Below are 16,947 nucleotides of genomic sequence, written 5' to 3'. Positions count from 1 at the left end.
AGAAAAACTAACACGCGCGGAAAGAAACGCTGAAAGCATGGTTGCGCAACAAGGCGGTTTGTTTCATTTGGCTTCAGCCACACGTCTTGATGAAACTGATAAAATAAATAAATAAATAAAGAATAATAGTTCATGTGAACAGAAACCCAGACCTTTCCTGTCGCGCTTTTTTTGCCTGGTGTGCAGGCAAATAAGTTTGAGGCGTATAAGACAATGCCTACAGAAACGGTTATCTGTTTAATTTGAACATATTTAATAGATATTTACTTCCAATATGACAGGGGAAGTCTCATCGTCCAAATACAAGCATGACAACTAAATAAATAACTAAGTCAACCATCCTACACAGGCCAAATCTGTGGAGATTTTGTGTTACACCCTGTTATCCTGACATGGAACACTTCTCTCATAATGCAGGAGCAAAAACACAGAGGTCAAGTGTGATAATGAACATCTGTTGGTATGCAAACAATGCTGAAGGGCTCTCTCTATCTGCACCCTTAAGGTCCATTGTTTTCCTCGTGAGAGCATTACAGCACCATGGCACACACCCATACGGTTACCCGCACACACACATGCACCAGCACTCCCAGGGGTGCACACAAACTGAGGCCAGCATTGAGGAACTGTAACTATTGTTTTTTCCCCGCAAACAAAAAGGCACGCAGTACAGTAAGTTCTGCAGGAAAGCTGGTCATATTTTTTGCGTGTTTTGTGCAAACACTGTCACACGCATAGACCTCTTGCATCTTTTTTTGGCAATAAAAGGGTCTTCAGGTTTGTCAAAAGATCAGAACTTGCTCAAGACCCTAACACTAATCCTAGTCTAATGAAATCAAACCAGTAAACCAGCTCTCTTTCTTCTTGTTTTTCTCCTGCTATGGCATACTGCTTATTAAAAATGCCACCAAAGGATTAGAAGCCTGCTGAACACAGCCCCCTAGGCCCAGTTGGTCGAGGGAGGCCTTGAGTACTGCTTGAAATGAAAATGAAACATACACCAACCAATGAAGAGATGCAACATGTACCAAACTGAGACAAAAACATCTGCAATAAGAGACAAAACGACCCCAAAGATACACAGAATAGTTCAAAAAGACCGAAATGGAACATGAATGTGAGATAAACACAAGCAAAAGTGCAATATAGCCAAAGCCGAGCCACACAGTCGCTGCAAAGAGATTTCAAACAAGGACACACAAAGTGATACAAAATCACACTAAGTGTCTGCAGGACACATCATTGGAGACACAAAGGAAATAGAAATCACTTCTGTGTGGTTTGCTCCCACTGCGAGTTCAGGTGTTTGGGTAATATGAGTGGGTGCCTTTTGTGCTCAGGGAGCATTGTTTCATAATCTGTCCATTCTACAACAGTCATAACAGCCAGAGTGAACCTAACAACAAGTTTGTGATCGCTGGGTCGTTCTGTTATTTCAATGTCAGTGTCAACTGTGGAAACAGTACAGGCTGTAAAATCCTCCTTGGTTACAATCCCAGTGTTCAGGGGCGTGTTACAGTATCTGAAACTGAAAAACATTACTTATCATTCATGCTATTGGGATTTTTTTTTTTTAAGATAACAAGAAAAACCTTTAGTCATGTGGCAAAATTCAAATAATAGATTATGGGGTAGGCAAATGATTAAGCAGGTGGAGATTAAACCTCCTGAATAATGTTTGCAGAGGAATAAACCAGAAGGGTAAAACCAACATCGCTGCTCAGATGTTTGAAAAGAACAAACGCCCAGTTAGGTTTATTCAGAGCAACGTGCTGCAAAGGCCAACCATTTAGGTTTTTCGAAAAATAGTAATAAAAGTACAAGGACTCAGAGGCAGTTGTAACAAGGCATTACCAAAAGTTAGAGATCTTGCTCATTTCTTCTGTTAGTCTATTCCAGTTATACCTGTTAGAAGTTCAAATCAATCCAATTTTAGCAGTGTCCAGTAAAGACATCTGAGAAAAAAGTTACATATGACACATTTTTAAATAAAATAAAGAAAAGAGATTTTAAAAAATCCATTTACTGTTAAGTTATTCTGACAGCTTTAAAGTGCTTAATAAATTCATCAGAGCACCACTGAGTGTGAGGTTTGGTTAATAGTTAATTCACCAGTATACACAAGCTCTTTGATTGAAATCATATACTTATTGTCAAATTCACTGAGTTACAAAAAAAGGGAAAAGAAAAAATAGTAAGCCACATTAGTATTATTTTTATATTACTTATAATACATATTTACTTGAATTCGTGAACAAAGACAGTAGTTTAAGTGGTTGAATGTTGTGCTTTGGCTAAAGTAATAATCATCATCATCATAAAGAACTAAAATATTTGAGTTTTCCTGATTTTTATTTTATTTATTTATTTTTTTGAATAGGTGGTTTAATAAATTTGTACTGCATATGCGTCTAACTGAGCATGTGCAGAGGAAGTGCAATGCTCGGGCTTGATTTTGCCTTTTAGTGTTAAGTGTTATAAACCAGCCCGTGTTTCAAATGTCCGTGGTTTTCCCTTTAAGGAGGGTTTAACTGTGAGGGAAACAATAATTTTCTTTACTGAGCGGGTTAATTATATTAGGTTATATTAGCCAGAAAGTCTTTTGACGTCAATGGGGGGAAATATGAAAAAGCAGTGGAGGACTTGTCCACTAGATGACACCAGAGCTCATTAAAAAAAACACTATGCGCTTAAGTTTAAAAAATATATATATTATTACTTTTTTATTATTATTTTATTTATTCATTTTTTTCTCACTTTAATCACAGAAAATAACAGCTGCAGTTTTGCTGACCCCGTCACTTAAATATAACTTGGCTCCCTTAAAAAGAGAATTGTACTTTACCTTGCTAAATGAAGACTTTGGCATGACAGAACAGAGCTCCTAAAACTCAGAACAACTTCTTTAGCATAAGTGTTTGGCTTGTTAGTGGGAGTTTCTGTGCCTTGGACGACGCAAAAAGTCCAAGGCCTTTGACAATACTCTCCTCCCTGGTGTCTCCATTACTTGTCTCCTCCTTATTCTATTTTATCGGTCCAAAGGCATGTTTATTCATCCTTCTCCTTCGTGCCCACACTGCATTTCCGTTTTTCTCTGCACAGACTGCATATTGTGAGAATCTTTCGTGAGGAAACGTATCGTCTGACTGTGCTGATATTTATTTACGTGTGTATTTATGTATTTTGACTTGGTTGTCAGTTTATTGTCTTGCAGATGCTTCACTGTGTCCCCACAGAGCTGCACTCAGAAGCAGACCTGTGCTCGCTGTTCATTGGACGGACTTTGCGCTGTGTCATCATTTCTACTCTCTATTCCTGGATGGAGGACAGCGTTGTCAAGGTGTTACGTTTAAGAGGCTCTCCAGCTTATGTGGGATATGGGTCAACAAAGGTGGACTCAACTTTGCAGCTCCATGTGTGTGTGTGCACAATTCATATATATATATATATATATATATATATATCTGTTCATGAAAAGTCATGTGATGATGTCTTATGTACCACCACCGTTGGTTTGTTTGTTTGTTTGTTTGTATTCATTCATCCACCCTCTCCATATTTTGTGTGTGGATGTGGTGACAACCAGCTGCTTCTGCCAGGCACAGGCTGCTTCACCAGTCATAGAAGACCGAAAAAAGACTGACGCAGGCAGAATTCGTGAGACCTGCAGGGAAAGCCCTTGTTAACTCTAATTACTCCCACTTCGCTAGAGTTCAAATTCATTTAATCCAAGCTGCACCGTGCGCACATTAGGCCAATTAAAGCGCTGTTCACTTGCCTCGGTGCACCTTGGCTGAGTTGTCTTGATAATGACCCGTTTGCTTGCTAAATGTTTGTCTCTGTGTGCACACGGAGGACCTTCTTTTTCTTTTTTATACGAAGAATGAGGAAAAATGAATTTGTTATTACACTTCTAGGCAAAAAGGCCTAACCTGGACCACAGCAAGGCTTTCAGAGTGCGCTAAGGCCTGCTGTCAATCCTCTTATATTGTGCCTCACTGAAAATGGATTAGTGAGTAACACTGGTCCCGGGTCACTTTGGAGGGATTTGATTGATTGGGCCTGTAGCTGATACTGACCTCCTATACTAACATACTAAATCATTTCCCCTTCAAATTATTACAAAACCAAAGAGTTGTAATGTTTGGGGGAGGGAAATTGCGCTTTATTTTTTATTTTTTATCGAAAGGAGGAGTGCAGGATTTAAAAAAAAACTTCGATCTGGAATACATCTAATTTTCTTTTCACATTTACACGCTAAAGAAAAAAAGACACGAGTGGTTTTGCGTCCTTTTTTAAGAGACATGTTGCCTGTGAACAGAGCTGTTTGTGGAAACGCGCAGGAGCCCTCAGAGACGCTGACTGCAGGACGTAAGTAGCTCTCCAGGGTGCTAAAGTTGTCTCCACACCCCCATCTAGGCGCTTTTCGTGACACTTTCAGCCCGTAATCCCCACACGATGACCGGCCTGTGTCTTCATCAGAGCGACACCGGGGCGAACAGGTAAAGGTATCGGGGATGGTTAGTTGGCGAGTGTGTGTGAAGACAGAACAAAGAAAAAAGAAAAGAAAGAACGCAGATCCGAGTGGGTATCTGTAAGATTGTCTCATCGGACCCTGTCCTGATGCCGTTACAGACATGTGGTGAGTGCTTCAGTTGTGCTTAAACATCTGTGAACGTTCAAATAATACTGGGCAAAATGGAGACTTGTGTCTGTACCCCGGTTTGCAGGTGTCAGAGGTGTGACTGATAACTGATAGTGAACGCAAGGCTTCACTATCTTGGTCACCGTGGGAGGACAATGCAACATATTGCTCCAAATTTCAGATGGCCGCTGTGGGAGTCCAGCCATTCGTGTGTGCCCGTAATTAAAAACAGACACACCTTACCGGCTCTGCCCTTTTACAACTTTCTGTTATGGGTCCTGCTGGGAGTGCTGACGTTCCCTTGCTGCGTCCGCTGTTTGATATTCAAAGTGGGGGTCCTGGGGCCCTGGAACTGCGACCCTGTTTTTTACAAGGCCCTGCCTGCTGCGGCGGCCAGGCTCGCCGTGAGCAGGATAAACGGGGACGCCGCTCTAGATCTGGGCCTGAAAATGGACTTCATCATCGTCCAAGAGCCGTGCGAAACCTCGAAAGCGCTCACGGCATATATTTACTACGAGGGCATAGCAGACGGACTCGTTGGCCCCACCAACCCCGGATACTGTGTCGCAGCGTCTCTGCTCGCCAGGAACTGGGACAAGGCTCTCTTCTCATATGGTTGTGTCGCCTACGAGCTGGAGAGCGCCACGGCATACCCAACTTTTACCAGGACAGTGCCGTTTCCCACCGACGTGTTGTTCGTAGTGTTGAAACACTTCAGATGGGCCAGCGTCCTGGTAGTGTCATCCAATGAGGACATCTGGATTGACACGGCTGTGAGGGTTGCTTCTGCTCTCAGGAGCAAGGGGCTTCCCGTTAGACTCGTCGGATCTATGGGCGTGAATGAGACGGAGGTGGAGAGCACGATGAGGAAGATCCAGGATGCAGGAGGTGTCAGGGGTGAGTGTGTGAGAAAAACAGTGCTCCATAGATGATTATATGCAGTCTGTGGAGGGACAGGAGAAAAGCACCCAAGGTACAATCTGTGCTGTGTTAAAGTTGTGAAATTGTGGTATGGTTCTAACGCGCAAAGGCTCTGATATTTTGGCCATGCATTTATATTTGTTACATAAAATCAGCAGTAAAACACAGCAGTGTAAATAAGTAGCATACCCTTCTCTTTCTCTGGTAATGGACCTCTATCTGTTATCTGTCGCTTACTGCCAATATTCTTGCCCAAAGGGGAGATTTTCTAAAAAAAAAAAGGACATTTCGTGTGCTCAGTTTAGTCAAACGAGGTCTCAAAATAACAGTGGCCACTGATTTATATATTTATTTATTTTCAGTTCAATTTTATTATTAAATCACAACAGCAGACACCTCGAGGCACTTTATATTGTAAGGCAAAGTCCCTACAATAACACAGAGAAACCCCTAACAATCAAATGACCCCTTCTTTGACCAACTTCTGTTACAAAACACTGGGAGCAAACATCATTTGACATTAAAGCAACTTGCAGAATGGCAAATGCCAAACCAATAGATCACCCAACCAGAGTACTGCCACACCTCAGCTGTTCTCCAACACCTGAGCCGGATGCCATTTAGATAATTCAGGTTTGACCTTGTGCTTAAAGCGAAGAACGGCACCAATTTAATTAATCTGCTTTTTTTTTTTAAAGACTTTTATTTTGACAATAAGAAGCTGCAAAGGTTTCAAACATTTCCTCTTAAATTTCTGGCACGTTTACTGCAGTTAAGATATTTCACACTCTCTCCATTCAATAAAAAATAAGGTGCTTTTCCCAACACAGCATTTGTTCATAATAGTCCTGTTAGTGCACCACATATATTCATAAGGAATTTGTAATGCTTTGTGTCTTTGCTCTTCATTTCAGTCATCGTTATGTGCATGCACTCAGTCTTGGTTGGAGGTCAGCAGCAAGCTACTTTCCTCCTCACAGCACGCAAGATGGGTCTGACTTCAGGGAAGTATGTGTTTGTGCCCTACGACGCTCTGCTCTACAGCGTGCCCTATATGAACGTCTCCTACCTCCCTCTGCAAAACAGCAGCAACCTGAGAGAGGCCTACGACGCCGTGCTCACTATCACAGTGGCCTCGGAGCCACTGTCCTTCAACGAGGCGTTTGCTGCGGCCAAGAGGAGCAAAGAAGTGACGCTGCCCATGGAGCCAGAGCAGGTAGGAAGCCAATTCAACTGATTTCACTCACAATGTCCTCCTTGTTTGTTATTCCATCACACATTGTTACATATCATGACATATATTGGTGCAAAGGCTGAGTCATTAGACAGTTATAATGTTTCCTGCTGTCTCCACACGCATATTATAGAAAAACATAATCACATGCTTTTAATAATAATATATGATTTTCTATATTAATTATAAAATATCCTTTTTAGCAGCTGTAAATGACTGAAATAGGAACCCCGTCATGTTTTCTGTTACAACCTTGCTAAGCCTTCGCTTGAACCTGCAGGTTCATCCGCTGTTTGGGACCATCTATAACAGCATCTACCTGCTGGCCAAGTCCATCCAAAATGTCAGGAAAGCAGGCATGCAGCTGTCAGGGTCGAACTTGGCCTATTTCAAGCGGAACATCACTTTTAATGGCTTCAACCAGGAGGTCAAAGTGGACACCTCTGGGAGTGTTAAGACCAACTACATCATCCTGGACTCTGACAACAGGGGCAGCAAGCTGTACCAGACCTATGTAGTGGACCTAACATCAGGGGCACTCCGTTTTGCGGGGAGGTCCATAAATTTCCCCGGAGGGTCCCCTCCTCCCTCTGACTCCAGCTGCTGGTTTGACCAAGGCACCATCTGCACAGGAGGTATGAGGCTCTGGTGTGTTTGTGTAAAGAGGTGTGAGTTTAGTCAAGTCTACATTTTGTCATTTATCCATCAGTCTAATGCATACCACTATGGTCCTTAGGTGTGGAGGTCACCTACATCATAATAGCGTTAGCAGTCATCTTCTCCCTGGCTGTTGCGGGGCTCACAGTAATTCTCTATATCAGGTAAATATGCAAAGTCTTTTTTTTTTCCAACGATGCCTCCCGCTTCCAAGCCTATATTCAGAGATTTGAAGTAGTGTGATCTATACCATGTGGTATGATGTGGGTAATAACTAATATCATCTCCAGAATCACATATTATGCCTCTTTGCTTGAGAAGACATGTCTCATGTATAAAAGCTTGAGAATTAGAAATGTACTTTTAACTTAGAGCTCATCTCTGGATTAAAGACAGTCAGACACACCAGAAGAATCTACTCGAAGAACTATAAGCATTCTCCTTTTTTTAGATAAAATGGTGAAAATTTGGGTTTGTTCAAGCCACTATTATTTTTACTTATTAAATCATGACAGCAGGGAATATAAATTTGTAGCAAAACAGAAGAAAAAAAGCGTTTTTCCAGATGTAGACATTTGAGGGAGACATCACTACTTCCCCCGTATCGTTTCTGAGATTCAGGGAATTTGTTGTATGTGTGCTGTTTACCTATTGTAAAATCACTTTGGCAGGAGGAGACTTCATCAGATCCAGCTGGTCAGAGGTCCCAATCGGATCCTCCTGACCTTAGAGGATCTCACTTTTATCAACCCTCAGCTTAGCAAAAAGGTAAGTCATCATTAAATTAGACTAAAGCACACCGTTCCATCATCTGTGCGTTTTCCACATCGTCACATTTAATGCCTGCCAAGCACAGCATGGCTCTCATTTCTAATAAATCTTTAAATGGTGTTTGATGTCATGCAGAAAATCACTTTAGAAGATCTGAGCGAGTCCAGGAGCGCTCTGGAGGAGAAATCTGCAGACCCCTCACACTCTGTGAATAGCATGCAAACAGAAACTCATGAGACCACTAATGTAGCTGTGTACGAGGTAAGCTGAATTTACATCAAATATTCACTAAAGCTTCTTAACATAAGCTGGTGAGTAAGTGAGGAAGGTAAGGGAGATCCTTGTGTAACATAATGTCTGGGCCAGTGACTCAAGATGCTTTATATACAAAATTAACACATTTCAGTGGAAGGAGGTTGACTAAATAAGAACCCTTTATGACTCTATCAATGGAGAGTTTAATTTCATATAACAATAATATCATGCTTTTGCATTTAGGGCGACTGGGTTTGGCTGAAGAAATTCGAAGAGGGCCACTTCAAGGAAGTAAAACAAAGCACCTCCAGGATTTTCATGAAGGTAGAGCAGCATGTCCAACTTGATGTCACGTAAATGCATATTAATATGCCTCAGGAGACATTTTCTGCTTTCTGTGTCTTCAGATTTTTATGACAATTTGTGGAAGAGAGTGATCTGAGAGCAAGTTAGGGTTAGAGTCAGAGTGAACTCTATTGTTGTCTCAGCCCAGTATGGATATACAGAGAGATGAAATGTGACGCTCCTGGTCAACAGCATACACAGAGGGCAAATAGCAAGACATTGTGCTCTGACACCACTATATATATATATATATATATATACAATACAAAATACAGTGTATACAAATATACAAAATATAAATGCAAAATACTGTGTTATCAAATGGTACAAATACAAATATAAACTATACAGTGTTATTGTCATGTGTCATTTCAACACAATATTTAGGTGACATGTGCTCTCCTGTGTGACCCAATGATGAATGAGAAAAAAAACCTGAATGTGTAATTCCTGCAAATATTCAGACTGAAAAATGTGTATGATTTTTTGGTCATCTTAACAAACTGCAGCTACTTTTCTCAGATGAAGGACCTGAGAAACGAGAACGTAAATCCGTTCCTGGGCTTCTTTCTGGACTGCTCCATGTTTGCGATGGTGACGGAGCACTGCTCGAGGGGCAGTCTGCAGGACCTGCTGAGGAACGAGGACGTTAAACTAGACTGGATGTTCAAGTCCTCCCTCATGCTCGATCTCATCAAGGTGATAAAAAAAAAAGTCTTTTAGAAAAGAACCGCTTGCCATTTTTTGAAGGGAAGAAAACAGCAAGAGTTTTATTAAGTGTTTTTAGTTGTTTCTTTATGATTGAATCAAAGTGTTATTTGCATCTGAATCTTTCTAGGGTATAAAATATCTTCACCACAGGGACTTCCCCCACGGCAGGCTAAAATCCCGAAACTGTGTGGTAGACGGCCGTTTTGTCCTCAAGATTACTGACTATGGCTTCAATGAGCTGCTGGAGTCTCAGAAAGCTCCTTTAGAAGAGCCCCCACCTGAAGGTACTGTTTGCTGTGCTGTGTTTTACACTCAATATACTTTACTGAAACAATGCCAGAATCTAAATGTTTCCTTTGTTGTACTTAGATCTGTTTTGGACAGCACCAGAGTTTCTACGCGACCTTGCAAATTCTCGCAAAGGGACATTTAAGGGAGACGTGTACGGTTTTTCTATCATTCTTCAAGAGGTGGTGGTGAGAGGGCCACCGTACTGTATGCTGGGACTGCCACCTGAAGGTGTGTATTCATCACAGAATACTCAAACAATGAGTTATTTACTTATTTAGTAAGGAGAAGATGGAGATATCTGATTTTGGTTTGGCTGCCACCAAAAGCTGTCTTTCCACTTCAAATTCAGTTAACAGAGTGTCAGTACAGAGATAAAAGTAATAATAGTTTTGTATTCTGTCATTTGTTTTTAATTCTGCTTAGTGTCAGTTAGTCTCCCGTTTGATTTCTTTCTTGTTTTAGTTTAATGTTCATTAGTTTTAGTGTTAGATCTGTTTTTTAATTATTATTGTATGGAGGGCATGTGTCAGACGTTAGATTTCGGAAAATCCACAGAAGTTTTTGAAAGCATTTGTACGGTGGCCCTGAGAGGCCAAACGGACTGCAACTTAAGAAAACACCAGCAATAAGAAAAACGCTGCAAAAGCACACAAAATACAACGGAAATAGGAAAAATGAAAACAGAAATAGGAAAAAACAGATTTCCAAAAGCACAAGGGAAGTGTTGCTGGGGAGACAATAACCCGACAGACCAGTTGCAGGAACCAAGAATTGCGCTGGGAGACACTTAGAAGAAGTGGAGGATCTATCGGTTTTGTGAGGAAAGAAAAGATGAGGTAAGTGTGTTAACCTAACTATTAGCCTAAAAATCCATCATTAGTATTATATGAATCATGATAAAACACGCCTACAGTGTTTTGGGTTCCTGCAACTGGTCCGTCAGGTTATTGTCTCCCCAGAAACACTTCCCTTGTGTTTTTTCCTATTTCTGTTTTCGTTTTTCCTATTTCCGTTGTGTTTTGTGTGCTTTTGCAGCGTTTTTCTTATTACTGTTGTTTTCTTAAGTTGCAGTCCTTTTGGCCTCTCAAGGACACCGTACATTTGATTCACAGTGTCGTAGACCCCCACAGTCTCAATTAACAATCCCTCAAAGGTTTATCAGGGAAATTCATATAATTTTATCAAACTAGCAAACAGTAAAATTATATTACCTGTATATTTTTACTTAAGTTAGTTTTCCAAGTTCACAAAACTGTTTCAATTATTTTAAAATTTTTGTTTAAGGTTTTATTTAGTTGCATTATTTTTATTTCACTTAATTAAAATGTTTGTTTTACAAACAGCTTTAGTTTTTAGTTTTGCTTTAGGCACCTGTAATAACTTTGGTATTTATTCATCCCGTGTTCTCCAGAGATTATCCGTAAGGTGAAAAAACCTCCTCCCATGTGCCGTCCTACTGTGGCTCCAGACCAGGCTCCGCTTGAATGCATCCAGCTGATGAAGCAGTGCTGGAGCGAACAGCCTGACCGCAGACCGACCTTTGATGAGATCTTTGACCGGGTTCGTTTTTGCAGACGACCTCGTGGCCTCATTTCTTTACTTCATCTAAACTATTTAAAGAGCTCTATACATATTTGTTTAACATGACGCCGTACTTTTTCCAATAGTTCAAGCTAATCAACAAGGGTAAGAAGACCAATATCATCGACTCCATGCTGAGGATGCTGGAGCAGTACAGCTCCAACCTCGAGGAACTCATCAGAGAGAGAACAGAGGAGCTGGAGGTGGAAAAGCAGAGAACGGAGAAGCTGCTGTCTGAAATGCTTCCACCGTCAGTCAACACTCTCACACAATCCTGCCAGCATGAAGTTTGGAAAATAAATGTACCCCTACTCCATGATCATCTCATTCGTCCTTTTTTTTTTTTTCTATTTCTGTCCAGTTCTGTGGCAGAGGCCCTGAAAACTGGTGCCACAGTGGAGCCAGAGTTCTTTGATCAGGTGACAATCTACTTCAGCGACATTGTGGGTTTCACCACCATCTCCTCGCTCAGTGATCCCATTGAGGTGGTCGACCTCCTGAATGACCTCTACACACTATTCGATGCTGTGCTCTCTAACCATGATGTCTATAAGGTCAGGGAATAATATCGCCTGATAAACACCCAGTTTCAGAGGTTACTGGTCTGAAACCTTTGACTTCCACTTGATTTGCCCTTTCACTGAATAAACTTCTTGATTTGTCCAGGTGGAGACCATCGGTGATGCTTACATGGTAGCATCAGGCCTGCCTAAGAAAAATGGCAACAAGCACGCTGCTGAGATCGCCAACATGTCTTTGAACATCCTCAGCTCAGTGGGAACCTTCCACATGCGACACATGCCGGACGTGCCCGTCAGGATACGAATAGGAATCCACTCAGGTGGGCGTGGCAGTCTTTGGAGTCATTATCAGCCTGACAAGCTTATCAGGTAGAATCCAAAGATGAATGTGCGTCGCTGAAAGAGATTTTAGAACAGGAATCCACATAGTAGTCCGATCGTATTTATTCATTTAGAAACAGTATATGTTGGCTACTGTGGTGCATCGTACAAAATAACACAAGAACTAAAAAAAAACATAACAAGACTATGACACAGATAAATATACTGTGTAGTAAGTATAAGAGTTGCAGTCTTGGCAGTGGACTTTGCAGTGCTTTCGGCTTGATGCAGAGTCAATGGACAAGCATTAGTTCAGGTAGACACAGGCAGTCACAGCTCATTGCCATGCCAGCCCACATCAGCTGACATCTCATTGTATGCTTGAATTATCCTTTAGCAGGAAATCCACATCATAGCTTACAACATAACCCCTCCAAACCCTACGCTGTAACCTTCCACACCAATCAGAGGTGCTGCGGGCTGCATCAGCCTGATTAGTAGTTGCATTTCCTTGGAGGTGTGCATCAGGTTAAAGTTACCCCGCAGGGTTAAGAGGCATTTCCGGGTATGTTATTAAGTTATTTGCTGCTAAAGCACAACTCAGGCATTATAGTGCATGGTTTAAGCTACTTTAGTTTGCCCACAGTTGCTGCACATCTGCAGTCCACTCCACTGCAACCCACCTCTGGCTCAGCCGCTCAATTTCATGTTTAATCTCTCTCGTATTTGTTGTTATTGATGCATGCTCTGTTATGAGGTGGGACTCTTAATGCTTCTCTCCAAGTGAGTGATGTAAAACACCTCAGATACTAAAACTTTCCTAATTGAAACCATGGGTTTCACCTTTAAATGAAAACACCACTAGTAACGGACATTTTTCCATGAGTGAATGGAATGATTGGACTTCTGTTGTGTATTTTGCAGGGCCCTGCGTTGCAGGCGTGGTGGGTCTGACTATGCCTCGGTATTGCCTTTTTGGAGACACCGTGAACACTGCCTCTCGTATGGAATCCACTGGCCTGCGTACGTGCGATCTTTGCTGCATCGTGGCATGTTTAGGTTGACTCTGTTGTCTGTATATTGTCTTTATATGCGCTTTATCCTATCCTCAGCTTATAGAATCCATGTAAATATGAGCACAGTGAAGATCCTCCACTCTCTTAACGATGGTTATAAAATAGAAGTCCGAGGAAAGACAGAGCTTAAGGTAACACTTTGGGAAGGACTTACTTATTTACTAAAAGACCGACTGCACAGCTCTGAGTTGTTCTTTTTGTTGCAGGGTAAAGGTATTGAGGAGACATACTGGCTTGTGGGGAAAACCAACTTTACAAAGCCTTTGCCAAAACCACCAGAGATTAAACCAGGGTAAGAGACAGAGTCTCGCTTTTCATTCGCTCACTGCACCGTCACAACAGCTGAATTTAAAGGGAAATAATGAAATGTGTGCGATTGTCACAATTTGCCATTGAAGTCAGATTCATGAGTCACTTGTAAACATCTTTTTTTTTTTTCAGATATATTTTCAGAAATGTTGCTTTTCATTAGTGTGATGCACACATGTAACTTGTGTCCTGCCACTCATGCAAACTGCAACTATCCACATGTTGCTTCAGGCAAGACAATCACGGGCTGAACCCTGAGGAGATAGCTGCATACAGGAAAAACAAAGCCGAGAAAAAGGCTTGACCTTCTTAGTCCATACACAGGAGGTATAGACCTGCATGCCAGCTGGTGTTGTGCTGTAAAGTGCTACCGTGATGAGATTGTGCGCATAAATTTCCCTTATAGATATCTGGATCTCACAAATTGCTTGTGGTCTGGCAGTGCCACATTAATCTTTTGATCTTGTCGTATCTTCTTAAGCAGATTGGGGAAAGCCCTCTTTGTTTAGTGCATTCGTTTTCATTGTGGCTGGCTGGTGGTTTGTTTTTGTTTTTTTAAATTTACTGTGTTTGTAGCAGCTCTCGTTGTGTTTTTGTGGATCCTAGAGTACTCCCTAAAATTGACAACTGCACAAATTACAGCCATGATTTTAACACCTTACTCTGTGTCAACTAGGGACAACTGGCAAGAGATGGTGACAGAGGAGATCAAGACTCATTTCCGCAAGGCCAACAGGCAGGTGGACAAAAAGTTGTGAAGGCAAGGAAGAGAAGGAGAAATGTGGAACAAGCAAAACTAGAGGAGAGGAAAGGAGAGGAGAAAGCATCAGGAGGAGTAAGCATCCATCCAAATAGAGACAAAGAGCTGGGAGGGGCACGCAGAGGACAGAGAGCACCACCCAGCTTCTCACTGTGGCTTAAGGCAGACTTCTTTAAGAGGATTGTCCATCGACCGGCTAATCTGCCTGCAGCCAGCGCAGCAAAACACAACGGTGCTAATGTAATGAGAGTTACCTGCCTACGTACCTGCTGCCAGAATCACGGGGAAAGTGCACCACTCCTTCATGATGGATGCACTCGCTCACTCCTCTCTGCACTCACCGGCCACTGCGTGGTCACCTATTACAGGGCAATCAGAAGCTCACTTGCTGGAAAATTTGAGTGCCCCAAACGCCTATTTCAAAATGAAATGTTATCTTTTTTTCTGGTGATTTTATCTGTTTTTAGTTTGTTATAAAGCTCATAATATAGTTGTCGAGACTGTTACTTAGCTGTGGCTGAATTCTAAAACTGGTTAGCCATTCAAAGTTTGAGGCAAAAGCTGCTACTGTATGAAAATAACAAGATGAGAGGAAAAAAAGAAAGGGGTCGATCAGTTTTTTTCCTACTGTCTTGAAGCACATGACAAAGTACATTTAAGCCCATGCCTACAGTTTTTTTTCTTGAAATATTTAACAAGTATAAATAAGGAAAAGTACGACTCATTTTTATTTCGGTCATGAGGAGGAAAATGGCCACTTCCTTTAGTGAAACATGTCACTGTTTCTAATGTGCTCAGTGTCATTTTAACATCTATTGTCAGCACTCAAAACTCTAGTTAAATGAATCCGCCTTAATGTTCTGTTTCTGATGAGGTGCTCAGTAAGACGATACAAATGAGATACATGTTGAAAATCTATAACAGACCCAGTGAAAAATTCTCAATGATGTCAGACATTTTAAACCTGTAAAGCCTGAATAATGAAAAACATCAATAAATAAAACTGGAGAGATTATTCAACCTTCCGATGAATTAATAGAAGACATTGAATATCAGTTTGCATATATGAGCTTTAACTTGTATCATGTTTAATACATAGGGCGTTTTTGTGAAATTTATTGCTCACAGTCACACTGTATGTGTGTCGACTGTATATACATCAGGCTTTACGGGGAAAAAATCAAAAATGTAGAGAAAACATTATGTTTTTATTCACATCAACCAAAATTCCAACCAAACTTTTATTATTATTTAATTATTATTAACACACGTGAATTTGTAATCGTGTGTCAAGTGTCACATGGTTTCTTTAAAAGATAATGGTCCCATGTATATAACTTACACATATATATCCAGGACAGCAAGGAGTAACAGATGAACAGCACCACCTTCCGGTTCAAAGTAAATTAGCAAGTAAATACAATGTTATATATATATATATATATATATATATATATATATATATATTAGTGCTTGTCACAGACATAAGAGCTAGAAAGCCCTGTACAACAATTAAAACACAAAATTTTCACAAAAAAAAATTTGGGAATGAGCGCTGAGCAGATTTTGGGGGGTTTTTTTTGTTTGTTTTGCTTTTTAACCTCTTATCTACTTCTTTTTAGATTAAAAAGTAAAGTAATACAACAATACAAGAAATGTCCCTGTGCACTGTAGTTTCATTGCGGATTGCATAAGGTAAAACCTTTACAAAGTAAAAAACTGAAATAGATACAAAATGTCGTTTAGTAGAAACGTACCTTTTTTTGATGCATGTTTTGGACTCAGCCCTAAGTATGAAGTAATCTTATATTCACGCGCTGAACAATGAAACATATTTTAGCCGATTATAAATTTTGCAAATTCTCCCACTGATCACATCATGTTATTTTTGAAAATAGAAGCATTATTCATGCTCAGTATACAAATCAACAGCTAAGTCAGTCAGCAATATATTGTAATGTATATTGTGTAACTTATATGATGTTTATTTGTCTTGTATATTATGTAACTGTAATGCAATGTGTAAGATCTGTGTAAATATAAAGTAACTAAATCACTCATTTGTAACACCTTAAAAAGCTCGCTCTCTCTTATTCTCAGCAACCACAAGGTGGCGGCATGCTTCTCTGTAGAAGACGCACTTGTGTCTCACAATGAGATTACGTCCTCTCGTATGAGAGGTTCTGGTGATTTTTATTGTAGCATTCTTTATTTTTATTTCTGTCCCAATGCGTATTTGACGTGCATGAAACAGAAGCCCTACAGGAATACTGAGAGTCTATGAGGCGCTCATTTATAGATGGTGGACCATTTCTCTAAACACTACCAGCCTAAATAATAACACCAGTGGGATCTTTTGTTGGGATCTTCCTGACAATGCAGACTCTACATTGTTTAAAAACTGGAGTGCGGGGTTCTCATGGTGAGTGGGAAATCTAATCTCCAGATGTTTGCGCATAGCAGGATGTAGCTGCAAGACAACAGCACACCGACAAAAGCACTGCATTCCAGACCTGGGAAGACTGTTTGACCTTCAGCCAGCTGGAAAA

At 40.9% G+C, this 16,947-nt stretch overlaps 1 protein-coding gene across 1 annotated transcript; it reads left to right on the top strand.

Moving 5' to 3' along the window:
• The first annotated feature begins 3,715 nt into the window (after positions 1-3,715).
• gucy2f (guanylate cyclase 2F, retinal) lies at positions 3,716-16,476 on the top strand. Its single transcript, XM_082502851.1, has 19 exons — positions 3,716-4,642; positions 4,731-5,542; positions 6,481-6,782; positions 7,081-7,435; positions 7,537-7,621; positions 8,129-8,225; positions 8,364-8,489; positions 8,727-8,807; positions 9,351-9,527; positions 9,667-9,823; positions 9,909-10,058; positions 11,242-11,390; positions 11,498-11,661; positions 11,773-11,965; positions 12,078-12,252; positions 13,178-13,276; positions 13,366-13,460; positions 13,536-13,621; positions 14,315-16,476. Exons 2-19 carry the CDS (start codon positions 4,801-4,803, stop codon positions 14,394-14,396), a joined length of 3,315 nt encoding a protein of 1,104 aa, XP_082358977.1. The 5' UTR covers positions 3,716-4,642; positions 4,731-4,800; the 3' UTR covers positions 14,397-16,476.
• The last annotated feature ends 471 nt before the right edge of the window (positions 16,477-16,947 follow it).

The sequence above is a fragment of the Aulonocara stuartgranti genome (genome assembly GCF_965226115.1).
Source record: "Aulonocara stuartgranti genome assembly, chromosome: 14".
NCBI lineage: Eukaryota > Metazoa > Chordata > Actinopteri > Cichliformes > Cichlidae > Aulonocara > Aulonocara stuartgranti.
The sequence above is the reverse complement of the archived record's forward strand: the minus strand, read 5'-3'. Positions and strand labels throughout refer to the sequence as shown.